Source organism: Colletotrichum lupini, chromosome 3 (genome assembly GCF_023278565.1).
Source record: "Colletotrichum lupini chromosome 3, complete sequence".
Lineage (NCBI taxonomy): Eukaryota > Fungi > Ascomycota > Sordariomycetes > Glomerellales > Glomerellaceae > Colletotrichum > Colletotrichum lupini.
In genome coordinates, this window is record NC_064676.1 from 5,921,981 (window position 1) to 5,938,558 (window position 16,578).

General features: G+C 54.2%; 7 protein-coding genes across 7 annotated transcripts; 3 read left to right on the forward strand and 4 right to left on the reverse strand.

The window, feature by feature from the left end:
- Positions 1 to 183: 183 nt before the first annotated feature.
- On the reverse strand, positions 184 to 1,329 carry CLUP02_06539 (uncharacterized protein; the record flags this gene model as incomplete). The annotated part of the gene is made up of 2 exons (XM_049285538.1): positions 184 to 986; positions 1,227 to 1,329. 2 exons carry the CDS (start codon positions 1,327 to 1,329, stop codon positions 184 to 186), a joined length of 906 nt encoding a protein of 301 aa, XP_049142681.1.
- A 613-nt stretch (positions 1,330 to 1,942) lies between these two features.
- On the forward strand, positions 1,943 to 3,442 carry CLUP02_06540 (prefoldin subunit; the record flags this gene model as incomplete). The annotated part of the gene is made up of 10 exons (XM_049285539.1): positions 1,943 to 1,969; positions 2,056 to 2,097; positions 2,152 to 2,306; positions 2,375 to 2,500; positions 2,560 to 2,631; positions 2,656 to 2,767; positions 2,824 to 2,922; positions 2,990 to 3,115; positions 3,172 to 3,283; positions 3,363 to 3,442. 10 exons carry the CDS (start codon positions 1,943 to 1,945, stop codon positions 3,440 to 3,442), a joined length of 951 nt encoding a protein of 316 aa, XP_049142682.1.
- Positions 3,443 to 4,390: 948 nt separating this feature from the next.
- CLUP02_06541 (CRAL/TRIO domain-containing protein) lies at positions 4,391 to 5,635 on the forward strand (the record flags this gene model as incomplete). Its single annotated transcript, XM_049285540.1, has 4 exons — positions 4,391 to 4,567; positions 4,657 to 4,706; positions 4,769 to 4,892; positions 4,958 to 5,635. 4 exons carry the CDS (start codon positions 4,391 to 4,393, stop codon positions 5,633 to 5,635), a joined length of 1,029 nt encoding a protein of 342 aa, XP_049142683.1.
- A 459-nt stretch (positions 5,636 to 6,094) lies between these two features.
- CLUP02_06542 (uncharacterized protein) lies at positions 6,095 to 6,945 on the reverse strand (the record flags this gene model as incomplete). The annotated part of the gene is made up of 2 exons (XM_049285541.1): positions 6,095 to 6,589; positions 6,772 to 6,945. The coding sequence occupies 2 exons, from the start codon at positions 6,943 to 6,945 to the stop codon at positions 6,095 to 6,097; spliced, it is 669 nt and encodes a 222-aa protein (XP_049142684.1).
- Positions 6,946 to 9,766: 2,821 nt separating this feature from the next.
- CLUP02_06543 (uncharacterized protein) lies at positions 9,767 to 10,403 on the reverse strand (the record flags this gene model as incomplete). The annotated part of the gene is made up of 4 exons (XM_049285542.1): positions 9,767 to 9,882; positions 9,939 to 9,981; positions 10,033 to 10,100; positions 10,217 to 10,403. 4 exons carry the CDS (start codon positions 10,401 to 10,403, stop codon positions 9,767 to 9,769), a joined length of 414 nt encoding a protein of 137 aa, XP_049142685.1.
- Position 10,404: 1 nt separating this feature from the next.
- On the forward strand, positions 10,405 to 13,741 carry CLUP02_06544 (26S proteasome subunit P45 family protein; the record flags this gene model as incomplete). Its single annotated transcript, XM_049285543.1, has 12 exons — positions 10,405 to 10,444; positions 10,485 to 10,585; positions 10,650 to 10,689; positions 10,729 to 10,762; positions 10,826 to 11,284; positions 11,347 to 11,466; positions 11,523 to 11,621; positions 11,681 to 12,631; positions 12,669 to 13,025; positions 13,080 to 13,166; positions 13,193 to 13,223; positions 13,454 to 13,741. The coding sequence occupies 12 exons, from the start codon at positions 10,405 to 10,407 to the stop codon at positions 13,739 to 13,741; spliced, it is 2,607 nt and encodes an 868-aa protein (XP_049142686.1).
- Positions 13,742 to 14,634: 893 nt separating this feature from the next.
- CLUP02_06545 (uncharacterized protein) lies at positions 14,635 to 16,134 on the reverse strand (the record flags this gene model as incomplete). The annotated part of the gene is made up of 1 exon (XM_049285544.1): positions 14,635 to 16,134. The coding sequence occupies one exon, from the start codon at positions 16,132 to 16,134 to the stop codon at positions 14,635 to 14,637; it is 1,500 nt and encodes a 499-aa protein (XP_049142687.1).
- Between the last annotated feature and the right edge of the window lie 444 nt (positions 16,135 to 16,578).

Consider the following 16,578-nt stretch of genomic DNA (forward strand, 5'->3'; position numbering starts at 1 on the left):
TACAGATGCCATACCGTCGCAAGTTGTTATGCTAGATCCTTGACAATTCATGACCCTGATTGATTCTATTTTGCCAAAACCCCAGCGTGTGCATATTCTAGTAAATGAATCTCAAGATAGATGACCCTATTTCACCCATTCCGTCTCCCACCTTTTTTTGTTTCATTCCAAATAGAGAGATGCTCAGCTAATAGCACGCATGGTCAACTCGACCGTGGCAAACGTGCCAGCACTGACAGGCATAGCCCTCAACAGCGTCGGCACAATACCCCTCCAGAACCCGCGAAGCCCCTCGCCGCGGTACGTCTGCGCGAAGCAGTCCCGCATCGACCTGTACCGCTGCTCCTTGCCGAACCCGTCCGTCTGCATCTTGCTCTTGATCACGTCGAAGGGATAACTGCTCAGCCAGAGCGCCTCACCGGCAAGACCGCCGTAGAAAGCAATCTTGTACGGCGCAATGTCCTTGCGGTCCATGTTGTTGCGCCGCGCGTCGGCGTTCATCATCCACTCGAACGCCAGGAACCACACGCCGTAGGCCTGCGCCTCGCGGAGGATCGTGACGGCTTCGCCGCGGTAGAGGCCGTTGTTCAACACACCGCCGTGGGAGGCGAGTTTGCGGACGCAGTCCAGGGGGCCAGAGTAGAGCCGGGCGGCGCCGTGGGGTTGGGTTTGCAGCCTGATGCGGACGTGCTCGATGGGACCTGAGATCACCGAGTTTGCGACGCCGGCGAAGGCGCCCGAGGCGTAGTACTGGGCGTAGGAGAGGGGACCCGTGGAGCCGTTGCGGGACTCGAAGAAGCGGCGGGCCTGGTGGAAGCCTGCGAACTGGATGGAGACGCAGGCGCCGATGCCGAGGAGCGGGGTGAGGGTTCCCTTGTAGAAGGCGAGGGCGCCTTCGTTTTTGTAGATTTGGGTTGCGGCGTTGAGGGCCGTTGTCGGGGTTGTTGAGGTTTGGAGGCGGACTTTTACGATGTCGAAGGGTTGGCCTGCGGGGTGTTAGCTTTTTTCTCAATTGATTTCACGTTTCTGGAACTCTGATCGTTTCCAGAGCTTCATGAAAGTTCTATGAAGGCGAAGTGAGTGAGAATGAGGTGGTGAATGCTTGAGGTCGCCATTGTGCGAGGTTCGGCTGTGATTCCGAAGTCGGCTCCAAAAAAAAGGCATCTCAAGCTCATCTCATCGCCAACCCTCTCCCTCTAGTTGTTCCGCGCAATTGAAAAACGTACCGAGCAAGACCTGGGCAACACCGCCCGCGGCGCCAGAAAAGAGGTCCTTGGCCGTCTGGAGAGCACCGCCCACAACCTCGGGCTCAACCGCCGCGTCCGCCATCGTGTCTAGCCTTTTCGTTTGTTCGGTCTGTTTGCCGAGCTTCACTCTCTATGCCTGTGCCCCGCTACCGTTGATCGGTGCGCGCCCTGAAAAGGTCCGTTGGGGAAACTCCGACTGTCAACGATAGTGAATCTCACAGCTCGAGATTGAGTCGACCGACTAGAGGGCGTACCGAAGACAATTGGTCTCGGGGAATGCGTAGGAGGTGAAGTTCGTCGGTGAGGGTTGAGAGGGAAATCGGCGACCACTTGTCCCGGTTTAAGCTCAATGAGACTATTTATCAAGCCACCCCCCAGACACAGATAAGGCGAGCTGTCTGTGGGGACATGCAGGGCGGTCATGGCGTGCTGTTGCTAAGCTGTTTACGGCGGTGGTGAGGGTTCACCTTGATGAGTAAGCTGGTTAAGCGCGACAGCGCGGTTATGAGGTCGGCGAGGCCTTCCGCCATCCTCCAAAGCCTGCGTGATCTTTGTGAGATCAGCTCCGTTGTCGAGATGTAAATTGGTTCGCCAATTCCTCATGTGCTGTTTAATGTTCTAAGTTAGTCCATGCTAGGGGCTAGTGTCGAGTGTCAGTACTGAAGCATGCCTTAAACTCGTACTCAACTCCTACCATGCGTGGGAGTCCTGCATTCGTCTTCGTCTGTCATTTGTTGCCAAATTTTGGAATACCGTTATAATGAATGCCAAATAGTTGGCTGGCGATTGCTGTAATAAGGGAAAGTAGTCAGCGGTGACAGCTACCTGGCCCAAGGTTGAGCTGGCTCAGGTGAGGTAGCTACCCCACCAAACATGTACCTTGACCCCTCACCTCGGTGAACAGGCCACCGTAGATTGGGCAGTACCGTCACTGCAGCTCCCCCTCCACACCGTTACGAAAAATCGCGAGTTCCTACCAACATCGGAGAGATGCGCTGAAGGCAAACATCAGCTCAATTTCACAATGTCGGCAGCGGGAAAGAAGCCGGAGACGGCTGTGTATGTCTACCCGAACTCGTTCGTTGCCGCGCACAAAGCTGACCATATTTTTTCAACCACCTCCACAGCAAGGACGCCACGCCCAGCAACCCTCGAGGTATCCCCAAAGCGCCGTTCGTCGACAAGGTCGAGGACTACGTCACCACCCGCGAAGATGTCGAACCGACGATGCGCAACTTCCAGGAGATGATTTCGTGAGTCGCTCACGTGCCCGCTCACCCGCCCGCCAGGTGGGCTGGTCATGCCACACCAGAACTTCAGTCCGACGCATCGAACGAGGCTACCGGGAAGGGCAGGGCCAGGTTAGGCACATGGGGAACAGCTGGTAACACATCATTCTTTTGCGCAGGAAATACCAGTTCATGGAGCTGAATCTTCAGAAGAGGATGGCTGGACTGAACGACAAGATTCCCGATATACAGAAGACGCTTGACTCTGTACGGTTTCTGAAGCTCAGACAGGTGACTAGCCGCTCACGGATGCATCTATCGACAGGAGGCGCTGACAAAAGAGATAGGACGACGATGAACCGATCGAGACGACGTTCGAGCTGAACGACACGCTTTACTCCAAAGCAAAGATCCCGCCCACCGAAGAGGTGTACATTTGGCTAGGCGTATGACAATGACTGCTCCGCAGTAGACGATGCTATGGGTTTGAAAAGCTGGCTGACTGTACAGCAGGCAAATGTTATGTTGTCGTATCCCGTCGACGAAGCCGAGACTCTACTCGAGTCCAAGCTATCAACGGCGAAAACGAGCTTATCAAACTGCGAGGAGGACCTGGATTTCCTGAGAGAGCAGATCACGGTAACATTTGGCACCCAGTCGAGACGGGCTTGGCCGCGCATACTAATCAATCACAGACTATGGAAGTCGCCATCGCGAGAGTATACAACTGGGAGGTGGTTCAAAAGCGGAAAGACAAGGAAGAAGGAAAGGATATCAAGAAGGAAAAGGACGAGGACAAGGCTGGCAGTTGAAAGGCGAAAAGCTCGATACCAAACCAAAAACAACTTGATGTTCTGCCATTTCTTGCACAACCGCAATTTCACAGCACAGCATAAACCCGCAGCTATGTTTTTACACAACACGATCCGGATCATTGGGCCGTTGGTTCAAGCGATGGCCCTGTAGGCTTACGAATCCCGACCAGGGTCACGCAACCGTAGATGATTTAATTTCGAGGTCGTGGCTGAAGGCTTTCGATTGTCGATACCCCTTTATGCCATGGTAACGATCACGAAGGCGAACTAGGAGGTTTTTGTTAGTGCTGTGCAAGATCGCAGACTACCAATACAGCGTCACAGCATAGCTATGCACGTATGATGTTTAATCACTGGAGGCCAACCTGTCAGAAATCCGTCCGAGGTTAGCTAAACTTAGTAAGGAAAGTTTTAGCCATTGGATCAGCCGCCATCTCGATATTACTGGTGCTGGCCCGGTGCAGCTGACCGTGACCGAATCATGACAATCGAGAACAACGCCCGCAAGCTAAGATCTGAGACGATGTTGGGCATGAGGTGGCAGACTGCACCAATCTACAGCGGCTCCGGTTGCTCGTGGGTGGGAATCCAGATCATTACGTAAGGCCGGGCTGTTATCTTAATAAGATGCGGGTGCCGTGGCAGGCGTGGCACCGTGGGTGCGTATCCGTAGCTGCGTAAGTGCGGTGTAGACGGCCGGCTAGGTTCGACGGGAGAGCCCAATTCGTGAGGGGCAGCCAGGGGCAACAGCGGTGCGGGACCGGTCGCTATGACGATTTTTGGCATTCTGCCAGCAGGTTCACTTTAATTCGACTTCCCAAGCCTCCCCTACTTTCCCGCTAGAGATCTTCCTTTCCCTTACCTTTCCCCACAACCAGCTCTTCTCTCCTAAACACCTACAATCCTGGTTGGCAACTTTCTTCAGGACAAATAACTTGTTACTGTTGTCCTATTGTCTCCGAATCCCATTACCTCTCCTCCACCCCGCCTTTTCCCTCTCTCTTTTCTTTTTTTTCTTTGGAGGGCTCTGCAAAATCCCTCTAGCTACACCGATCTTCTTTCCTCGTCAACGAGAAGACCCTAGAACAAAACCCCCACCATGTCCCAGCAAGAACTCGATCCCAAGTACGACCAGTACGACTACCCGACCGTCGCCCCGACGGCGGCCAACGGTCACCCTGGCCACCTCACCCCCGAGCAGAAGGCTCAGGTTGCCCAGCTGCGCCTGATGCTTGAGTCGGATGGCTACGACAAGCGCCTCGACACCCTGACTCTGGTATTCCCTCCCATCCTGTGGCAGACACCCAATACTCGGAGGCCTGCGAATTCCACATCCAGAGCACCTTACTAACAGCCGAATTATAGCTGCGCTTCCTCCGCGCCCGCAAGTTCGATGTCAACCTCGCCAAGCAGATGTAAGCGGTGTCTTGTCTTCCACATCAGATCGTGCAACATGTAGCTGACGGGTATGATTTAGGTTCGTCGACTTCGAGACCTGGCGGAAAACGACCAAGCTTGACAACACCGTGCCGACCTGGGAATACCCCGAGAAGGAGGAGGTGTTCAAGTTCTACCCCCAGTACTACCACAAGACCGACAAGGTACGCCGCCATAAGAAAGAGACAACTTGCTCGGTGAAGTCACTCACTAACGCACTGCTTCACAGGATGGCCGCCCCGTCTACGTTGAGCAGCTTGGTGGCATCGACCTGAACGCCATGTACAAGATCACCACCGCCGAGCGCATGTTGACCAATCTGGCCGTCGAGTACGAGAAGTGCGCCGACCCCCGCTTCCCCGCCTGCTCCCGCAAGTCCAACCACCTCGTCGAGACGTGCTGCACCATCATGGACCTCAAGGGCGTCACCATCACCCGTGTCCCCCAGGTCTACAGCTACGTCAAGCAGGCCTCCGTCGTCTCCCAGAACTACTACCCCGAGCGTCTCGGCAAGCTCTACATGATCAACGCTCCCTGGGGCTTCTCCACCGTCTGGTCCGTCGTCAAGGGCTGGCTCGACCCCGTCACCGTCTCCAAGATCAACATCCTTGGCTCCGGCTACCAGAAGGAGCTTTTGAACCAGATTCCCGCCGAGAACCTCCCCAAGTCCCTCGGTGGCAAGTGCGAGTGCCAGGGTGGCTGCCAGCTCAGCGACGCCGGCCCGTGGCACGAGGCCGAGTGGACCAAGGAGCCCTGGTGGCAGAAGCCCGAGGCCAAGGCCGCTGCTGCTGCCGGCGGCGACGTCATTGAGAACAAGGGCGGTGAGACCGTTACTGCTCCGGCTGCCGGCGGTGCTGCTCCTGCGGCTGCTGCTACTGCTGACGCCAAGGCTCCTGCTGCGGCATAAATGTTGCCGTTTTAGGAAATTGCGTGCATTGGAATTGAGGTTGTTCATTTGAGAGTGGCGCTGCCGGATGAGCAGTTAGAGAGAAGGCGTTGACAAATGTGGTGTTGTGTCCTGAGGTGAAGAAAGACACTGGGTTGGGTGGGAGATGGGGGTGGCTACCTAAAAACAAGAGCATCTTTTCTTAGAACCGCTCATACACGTGTTGATCCTGGCAACCTTTGCTATTTCACATTATACATACTTTCATTTTGATCAGTGGACCCCATTGAATGGCATTTTCGCAAAAAGAGAGACCATCGTCTTTATGCTTTCCAGACTTTATTAGACTGCAATCAGCACATGTAAAAAGCACTGTCCATGGGTCATCGGCCGTCTGGCAGGATGCCCACTGTTGTGGTATAAGTTCCCAACGCCTCAACTCCCATAAAGTAAAAGAATCACCCCCTCGTCAAAATTGCCTCACGACCGTTCCGTAACGGTATACTCCCCAGCAACCCTCGCCCTCTCCATCTTGGCAACGGTAGCAGGCATCGTCTTCTTCAACCTCCCCAACCCGCCCACCGCGCCCCCAAACGCCTCCTTCACCTCGCCCCTCCTCTCCATCGCCTCGAGCGGGAGCACCTCGGCCTCCATCTCCCTCGCCTCGTCCTCTTTCGCCTTCTTGACAGCCTCGAAAGCGGCCTCGTCTGCGGCCGCGGCGGCTCTGAACTCGTTTGTCGTCGCGGTAGCGATGGCGCCGGGGACGGATTTTTTGAGGGCGGCGATTTCGTTGAGGAGGTCTTCTTCTTCGCGCGCGAGGTCTTCGACGCGCTGGCGGAGGCGGGCGTCCCAGGGTTCGTAGGCTTCTTCTGGTTCGTCTGAGGGCGTGTTGTTGGAGAGGAAGGTTGACGGGTCGGTATCCATGCCGTTTATGGAGAGGTTCGGGGCTGCGTAGGTGAATGTTTTGTTGATGTACTGTGTTTTCGGGGGGGAGTTTTGCGTTAGCGAGATTCTTGGGGGTTGGTGTGGCTCGCTTTCTTCTGCCTTTGCTTTCTCGTGCCTTGGAGGGGCAATCTCGAAGCAAGAACATGAGGGTCGTGCAAGATTTCGCCGAGACAAGACAAGAGAAAGGGGAGAGTCTGGGGTAGTAGCCTCACCTCGTTGACCAGACGCTCAATAGGCGCCCGCAGCTCGTCCTCTTGCGCGTTGCTGCCCTCGATGTGCGGAAACGCATTGTCGAGCTGTTCCTGCGCGGCGCGCCGGACGTTGGTGAGCAGGTACGCGAGGTCGTCGCGGGATTGCAGTTCGATTTTCCTATGTGCGTCCTCCATAGTTGTCTCCTCGTTTCCGTTTCCTATCCCCTTCTTCCTTTTTGGGCCTTAGATTTCTTTCACTCTTTTTCTTCCTTCTTCACTAACACATTCGAGTGGGATCCTAGTGGGTTTGGGGAGGGCGGTCTGTATTGAGAGTTCTTAATTGCTCCTTTCGGAGGGGGAGACTGCTCGAGTTCGATTGGTCTCGCGTGTTGGCGCGTCGTGGGTGGTGGGGTGTTGAGTCGTGGTGGGATGTGTTTGTCCTCGGTGTGGATGTTTACTTGCGCCTGGTTTGCTTGACGACGGGACGGTCCAGTTCCATTCGACACCACCTCACCCCGGTCAGCGGTCGCCCCATCGGTGCGCGTCGAGCCCGTCTTCCGATCTGACCTGTGCTCCTCCCACCATCCAGCTGGGCTTATCAGAGGCTAGTGCGTCTCTATCTTATCTTCTTATCAGCATGTGACGCTGCCCAGACTACCTTAGGTACCGACCTTGAATGACCGAATCGATCCCAATGCAACGCCAGCGACCCAACCCCGAGAACTGCCGAGATCGGACAGTCGCTCCGAAGAGGTTCAGCGAATGGTTCGGTGTGGAACACAGACCAGTAAGGTAGACCTGTTCCGTTCACCTTTGAGAGGGAATGATGGGCGGTGGCACTGTGCGGGACAAGCATCACCAGAAAAGAAACCCTCCCCAATTTTAGTTTTACCTACGTACAGCTTTACCCTCATGCATTGCATGAATGCTGTAAGGGGAGAAAAGAGAGTATGGGATCATCCGCCAAGGTCACGAGGTGCAGCAGTCCCACGGTTCGGATCTTGTTCAGAGGGATGGGCGAGAAGGGATCGACGTCGATAGTCAATATATGAGAGACATGAAGAATGACGACCGGTTCGGTGTCGGGACGGTGTGTGTGTTTGCGGCATCAGCCGGGCTACCATCTTCAAAATAGCATCACAAACTTTCTCTGCCCATACACATTCATCCAACAACTTATGCTTCCCGGCCGAACCGGATATGCTATGTCGTACAGACTGAGGAGCGCCTGTCTATATAGGTGGCACAACGCAGGCAAAATGGCCCAAACTCTTTTTCCGACTTTGAACGGCGGTAGGTACTCTCAAAACTTGGCATTCTTGCTGGACGTCCGTCCCCTTGTCCGTCTGTCTGGGTTGATGCATCTCGACGCTATGACTGCGAAACTGGGACGGACCTGCATGGGGGGAGGAGCACAGAGGGTAGACAATTTTACCGCACCATCGAAATCAAAACCAAAGGGGTAGTTTCGAGGTCTTTCAAGACTGCGTTTCTTATCCCGTACATATGGAGGTACGCCGGACACTTACAATGAGAAAATTGCGGGGCGGTGGTTTACGGGATGGTTCAGCTGGTTGATGCAGCTGGGGTAAACGCTGTTTTGCGTCACCTATCAAGGTGAGAAATAAATAACCGGCACGGTGCGGCACACCTTGGTGCTCAGCAAGGGAAAGAATCGGGACATCTGTCCCAGACCTTCCTTACCTTACCTTGCTGTTCTTCTTTCGCAGAGTGTACATCACGTCTCACTTATCTCCTCATGGTTCTGAGTGTTACCGACAAGCAACGGGGAAAAGCCAAAGGACCAAAGACCATCATCGCACTTACACCACCCATACTCCCATGTCACAAACGTGGGGTTCCCCCCCTTCCCAAGATGGGCAAAGCCCACGGCGAAAGCGGAGCTTGCTTTGCTTGGAAGGGGTTTAGGTGCCATGGCGTTGTCGGTCCTCGGGTGCGTGCGGTGAAGGTACAGCACAGTAGCGCCGGGCCTGCGGTACTGGCGGTCTTCCGCTGGTCTGGAGCCAACCCAAGGTAACTGGACCCTCTTTCCCAGAACGCCATCTGGGACGGAATGGCGTCCAAACAGGCCACACCGACGACAGTGCGCCGGGAGAAGGGGGGCTAACGGTGACCAGAGACCTGAGGTTTCGAGTCAGAAGCTGAAGAGGGCCCGTTTCAGCGATTTTCGAAGATCAACATGATACTGTTTGCACTTATTCAATGATTGCGACTACTGGGCTCTCAGTAAGGCATGCACGTATGGAGTGACTGCAAGGCAGGTGGTTGGTTATCGGCTGGTCTGCCCAATTACTCCGACGGTACCCGTGGACCCTGACGTGGTACCTGGCCGGCTTGCGCTACCCTACTGCCCAAACTCTCGTAGAAAGAGAGACAGGAACATGCTTGATAGGCTCAAATGTACGCCATAAATCAGGACATTGTGTAGATCACGGTGGCGGACGGCTTTTGACTTGTATAGTGTCCATGTGACACTACCTTATTGAACTATGGAACTGGTGGAAAATCAATGAAAAGGGAAAACCGCGGTAGAGGCGGTAAAGGCGGCATAGTACACGATCGAGGAGGGTATGTGCTTGCAATCCCATGGAACGCCCCAATCCAAAAGAAAAGCAAACGGCAACAAACAGATAAGAAATGTAACTTGAGACAATGAAACCCGTCTCGCCAAAACGATCCCAACTCCCCCGATGATTCCCAAAGGCCGGTGTCACTAATAGCTCCTCGACGTCGAGAAGGAAATGCGACTTGTACTGTGTTTCCACTTGGTGTACTCCCATGCACGTTCGTATCCGGATCGAACATGGGCCCATTTGCCTTGGTGGTTCGTTCGTAAAGCAGTCTGATAAAATGATATAAAAGAGTCCGAGGGGGTACAGGTCGTGGCCGGACGCCGTGATGTGGAAAGAAAATGTATCTCGTGAGAATCGTCGGTCTAAGCGCTCAGGACGTAGATGTTCATGTGTAGCGTCATGGCCGTCTCTGAGGGACGCCGTTATTGGGGAAACATGTTGTTGATCTCCTCGTCGCTAAGGACAATCTCGTGTACGGGCTCCCGTCGGTTCTCGAGCGGGGTGTAGTCACAATCGACATACGACGGCAGGAAGATCTCTGAACAAAGTGGTCAGCAAGTAATGGGAGGAGAGGCCGGGACAACCTTTACTCACCTGGGTTCCACGCAAAGCCCTGGCTCGAGGAGAGGTAGGTGATCTGGATGGCCTGTTAGCATTCGTTCCCTGAGGAGGACTATAGTGGTCTTACAAGGCGGGGAGTTCCGTTTGGTTCGCCGATGTTGATAACGGTGCTTTCCTGCTTCGACAAGGCGGAGCCTGTCCGTGATGTGAGCAAAGGTCCCAAGTTGACATGTACAGAGTCCGAGACAGGCATGTCGGGCAAGGCTGCAGGCCCGGGCTGTGTAGCTTCAGAGTAAAGTGGGATAACTTACTGAGAAGGCTAGGACGACGTTCATGGACCATCTTTCGCTTCTGAACGGAAGTCGGGGAAGATGTTTGAGGTGAACTGGAGTATGTCGACGAGGAAGAGCTAGCAGCACCCCGGACCTGGGGTGACTGGTGGTGGTGATATGTGTTGGCCGACGACGGGGTCATCGGGATTGCAATTGACGACGACATGATGTATGTAGTTTCGGAGGGGAACAGCGGGAAGACCCCAAGTAAGATGAGACGATAAAGTTCAAGAGTGATTGAAAGCAGTCAGAGAGATCAAGGAGAAGCACGAGAGAACGCACACCGGAAGGCAGGTCATGTATGGTAGAGAAGCAGTGCAGCGTCAAAGTGAAGCAGATGTTGAAGGAGTCAGAAGTCGGATTAAAGGTACGAGAATGGAGAGAAGGAGTGCCTGTGACTGTACAGTGCTAGGTCGGCTTGCTGGACGAAGGCCCAACGGGGCACCCGGCCGGTGAACACATCATCCCATGGGGGGGTTGATAAGAGATAGGTGCCGGAGTAGCAGGCCGTGCTAAGGACCGACGGTGACACTCACCGACGACTCTAACAGTGGAATTGCGGGAGAGACCCTCACATCATCATGGCAGGGATCTTGTGCCGTCTCCACAGTACATGGGGGCAGGCGTCCCCACTCGAGGCCAATCGGAGGTCGTCGCTGCCTCCAGTCTGGGCAACGTGCTGCAGGCACTTCGCCTTGCTCCAAGTCATCTGCTGAGCCAATCAATCAACCAGAGAGTGTCCAGTGGGGGCCTGCCTGGTATCCCACCAGCACGTGACCTTGGAGCTTCGACCAGGTTCCTGACTAAGCTGGGCTGGGCTGAGAGGCTGCGCTGCATGCGTATCCGATTGACGCCTACAGCCAAGCTCGAGCAAGCAAGCACCACCACCACCCAGCTTGAAATCAACAACCTTGCCATCATCAACGACACCGCCTATTGTCCGCGAACTCACATCCTCTACGAACTTCGAGGCATCTCGAGTAACGAAACCCCTTATTCCACGCCTTCAACACCCATCAAATATCCGACACAATGGGTGACGTCTTGGTGGAAAACCCGGCCAACCAAGTCGCCCCTCACAAGAAGACAGCTCCCTCAACAATCCCTAGTATTGAGAACTTTGAGGGCATCGCGACGGAGGGAGGTGACGACTATGCCACATTGAAGAAGCTGCAGAGACAACTGGAGTATATCCAGTTGCAGGAGGAGTATATCAAGGATGAGCAGAGGTTCGATACTCGCACGATCACTGCGTGTCATCTGGTTTGCTGACCCGCTGGCGTAGGAGTTTGAAGCGCGAGCTTGTCCGGGCTCAAGAGGAGATCAAGCGAATCCAGAGTGTTCCTTTGGTGATTGGGCAGTTTATGGAGGCCATCGACCAGAAGTATGCAGACCCCCGCAGACAGCTCCCGCTTCGAGCTCAACAATGCTAACTCATCATAGCACCGGAATCGTACAGTCATCCACGGGTTCGAATTATGTCGTCCGCATCCTTTCCACCCTCGACCGCGAGAAGCTCAAGCCCTCTTCCTCCGTCGCCCTCCACCGCCACTCCAACGCCCTCGTCGACATCCTCCCCCCCGAAGCCGACTCGTCCATTGCCATGCTTGGCGCCGACGAGAAGCCCGATGTGACGTACGCCGATGTTGGTGGTCTGGACATGCAGAAGCAGGAGATCCGCGAGGCTGTCGAGCTGCCATTGACGCACTTCGACCTCTACAAGCAGATTGGTATCGATCCCCCTCGCGGTGTCTTGCTCTACGGTCCTCCGGGAACGGGAAAGACGATGCTGGTAAAGGCTGTGGCGAACTCCACGACGGCGAACTTCATTCGTGTTGTTGGCTCCGAGTTTGTTCAGAAGTACCTCGGTGAGGGTCCTCGTATGGTTCGCGATGTCTTCCGCATGGCCCGCGAGAACGCCCCCGCCATCATCTTCATTGACGAGATTGACGCCATTGCGACGAAACGTTTCGATGCGCAGACTGGTGCCGATCGTGAAGTTCAGCGTATTTTGCTCGAGCTTCTGAACCAGATGGACGGTTTCGACCAGACCGCCAACGTCAAGGTCATCATGGCCACGAACAGAGCCGACACCCTCGACCCCGCCCTTCTCCGTCCCGGTCGGCTGGACCGAAAGATCGAGTTCCCTAGCTTGAGAGACAGACGCGAGCGTCGTCTTATTTTTTCCACCATTGCCAGCAAGATGAGCTTGGCCCCCGAGGTCGACATGGACTCCCTGATTGTTCGCAACGATCCTCTCAGTGGTGCCGTCATCGCTGCCATCATGCAGGAGGCCGGTCTTCGTGCCGTGCGGAAGAACCGCTACAACATCATCCAGAGCGATTTGGAGGATGCCTACTCAAGCCAGGTCAAGGGCACGAGCGACGAGAACAAGTTTGATTTCTACAAATAAGCGACTGCTCTCTCCGAGGCAGAAGGCGCAGGCGGAAACGGCGCATCGTGGGGGGAACGAACAGAGCTCGCTGCCAGGCTGGCAATGTAATGTCACGAAGGGCACGGCTGGGAAGGCAAGGGATAGACTTTACAAGGCTTCGGGGAGCGAGACTTGGCGTCGCGTTGTACAATACAATACACTCGATAAAGAAGTTGCGTTGCCGCCACTATGTTTCAACCTGGTTTTCAAACCCATTTCACTCGTGTGCTGGGAAATGCGTGCTCGTGACTGTGACCTAAAGGAGTGCTTCCCTTTGTCTATGAATTTCCGCCAGTATCACCAGAGGCCCCTGAGTATGCGGTGCAGCTCTACGGATCTCATAAATCAGGGTTTGTAAGACATGAATCTCAACTACATGTGCCTCTCCCAACACCGACATTTAGCTAGCTGCCTCCGACCCCTTGCGACGATTGTTGGAAGCAGAAGAGCGGAAGTTCAAATAGCACCTGAACGTTTCATTAAACAAAAGCTGGAGTGAGATTCAACAGACCCTATCTCAGACGTAACCCAGAGTGTGAGCCGTCTGGCATGGTATACAAAGGGGAATATATATAAGCGCCATACTACAAGTTTGGTGTCGATGACTTGATTACCTAGCTCATACTGTTTCAAAAATGAAGAAATAGGTGTGTGTCTACGTCTATGGGAGAGGTACGAAAACGCGCAAAAGAGAAAAAAAGGAGAGAAATTCATAAAACCGACACATTGAACAATGGAAAAAAGTGTTCAAAACTGAACTTGCCCATGTGAACTGTCCCCAGACGAAGAAATCAGAGGGCCGGTCGTTGGTTATTGGTCGGCGGGCGAGCGGTGCGAAACGTCAAACACACACACACACACCGGGACTCCACTCGGTATCAGCCGAGAACGTCAGGTTTCCTTCAAATCGGATGGCTGGCCGGCTGGAACAGAACCTACCTTATCGAAAGGAGGAAGGGGAGGGAGAGGAGGGTCCACTCGATAAAAGTAACTTGATAGGAACAAAGCATTACATCACATATCACCTTTCCTTCTCGATCTTGTTGCCGTATCAGTCGGCCTACATGTAAATTTTTTGCCCCCCATTATGAATTATGTATAAAGTATACTGCAACTACTTACCTTACTTTGATTGCCGTTATATATTGAAGTCCTCTCTAGAGTTACTGTTCTCATGAAACAGGTCGCAAACCAAGTATGAACAAGGTCAGAATGGATTACGATATCGTCAATAGAGTATGGTAAATTCATCAGGGTGATAATTCTGAATTTTGCTTAACCCCTTTTCCCCAATACTTTTCCGGATCCGATAATCCCCATCTATTGATTGGAAATCTTTTCCCTTCTTCCCCTTGTTTGCCGTTTGTCCTTTTCCCATTATCCTTTTTCTTTTCCTTCCCTCTGTTGCCTGTTTTTGCCACAGACGTGAGCCTGGAAGCTTCCGTTGTGAAGTCTAATGTCGCTACTCTCGAGGGGAATCTGGGGAAAGGAAGAACATGAAGAAAAACCCGTGAATCATGAAGCCATGGCTAGAAAGTGAAAAAAAAGTAGGGATCCCAATGTCTATGAAAATCATGCCCAGCCTGCCTGCTTAGTCGTGAAAACCGCTTGAAAAAGGATAAGGAAGCGATGCTGCCGTTCGCTAATGCAAAAAGTCCTAATGCAAATGAGATGCCAACCATCTCATTTGTGGGGTATATCCGTCGTCCCGCTGCAATCACTCTCCTCCCCTCCTCTCCTCTCTCTTCGAGTAGTGGGCAAGGTAATTAGAATTATCATTACCCATTACTGCTTTGGTTCTGGCTACCGTGTCTGAGGTCCGGCCTAAGCCCGCCGCATCATAGTTGTATGTGATTTGTATGTTGGTATGTTTCGTACGAATCGCGTCTTCTACTGCCCAAGTCAATGACAAAGGCAGCGATTCTGTGTTGTGAACGTATATGTGCTGCAACTGTTACAGCTCCTAAGAGCTCAGCGCAACGCCAAGTTCGAGCATAAGCTTCACAAACTTGGCATGCAGCTCAATAAAGAAGTCGGGCATGCCGACAAGTTCAGCAAGGCCTCGAGCTTTGAGTGAGACACCGCCGGGACCACCGCCCATTCTCCTTGAGAAGCCGCCACCTCCCGTGAGGAAGCTGCTGCCACCACGGTCTTGTCCTTCGCGTTCAGGCTTGATCATCGTCGGATACGAGCTGTGGTGTTGCGGGCCTCCAAGGGGGCTGGCTTCGGCAGCTTTCTCTGCCTCAGCTTCCGCCAACTGCTGAATCCATGAAGCAAGATCACGGAAAGCGGCAGCCATGAAACCAAATGTTTTCATCGCCAGTCTCTCCTTGTGTGTGCTAAGAGCCAGAAATGCATACACACGCTTGTGGCCGCGAGCATGCATATCTGGAATGCGAAAGATGTAGGCTGTTGTGTAGCCGTTGACTGGGTCGCCGAAGAATATGGGACCACCAGAAGCTGCTGCCCCAGCGCTGTGTGTCGTGACAAAGGCTGGCATGTTGCTTGACTGCGGCGATGCACTAGGGGTTGGGTTTGCTGGGGCGCGGGGTAGTGTCTCCAGTGAAAGGGTTCGCAGACACGAGGATCGCACTATCGAGAAGGAAGCTGGGATGAGAGGTTCGTGGGTCGAGGTGTAGTCGAGGTAATGTGTGTGGCCGACATGCCTGCCCGATGACATGCTCGATCGCGTTGTTGTAGAGCCCGTTGCCCTTCGGTGCATTCGTTCGGGTTGGCTTTCTCCATCTGTGTCACTAGCAGAAGATGCTTGAGAAGTAGGCGGCGATGCCTGTCCGTATACCCTGGCGTAAGGAGCGCGAGTGCGCAATGTGGGACCACGCTCGGCCTTCAAGTCGTTCTTATCCTTGCCGCCCTGTCGTTGCGGCAGCGTCAGCGCGCAATTCTCGCAAGGGCCGGCGCGCTTCGTAACGTAGTCGTCGTAGGTTCGGCGAAAACTCGAATCTCGTCGTGGCTGCTGCTGCTCCGATATCCGGCGGGGGCTTTCGGGTGGGGTCTCGATTGCGGAGGGCGACAGAGGGGAAGCTGGCGAGTTCGTGGTAGAGTTTGCTGAAGAGGCGCGAAGCATGGCGGCGCGCGGGATCTGGTTTTCAGCTTCGGAAGCAGGTAGAGACGAACTGCGGTGCGAGTTGAGGTGCATCTTGCGCAGCGCATCCGACATGGCCACGGTCTGGTTGAGAGAGCCAGCCGGTGCTGGGGCGCTGGTCCGGGGTCGGAGCTGATCTTGATCGGCATAACCAGCGGCGCCATCATCGAAGCATGTTGTGCATGGGACTGGCAGGCCCTCGGTGACCATAAGCGGGGTCGGACCATGTTGGTCACAGTAGTGAGCGAGACATAGCTGGAGGCCGGTCATTAGCGACAGCGACTCTGGTGGTTGTTGGTTCATGGTTGCAGGATGTTCGCGAGGAGTGGCGAAGGTGTGCTCAAACGACGGGACACGCATCGTGAGAGTACAACAGCCTTGAGAGTTGGGTGTGTTTGGCAACAGAGAGATACTCTGCCAAAGGTGGAGGGGGAAGGAATATCAAGCAAGAAGTGTAGCCATGCCAATGCCAGGAAAGGGGCGAGGAGGTATAGGAACAGCTTATATCAGCCGTAGAGGTGAGAGAAGACGAAAGAATATGAGAGCGAGTCGTGTCATGCGCCCGAGGGTAGAGTTATACGTGTGAGAGGCAAAGTAGGGCGAGGGTGCATGGGAGAGGCCATGGCGGCGCAGTCTCCCTTTCTTATGGGAAGTTCAAAGGGGGTCTGGGTGGTGGTGAATAAGAATTGGGCATTGGAAATGATGGGGGAGGACAAGATGGAGGGGTGGCTAATTAGGGGACGAGTATCCGTACTCCGTAGAGGCGTATGGAGACATGGGAGTAGATAGGATGGGATGAGATGA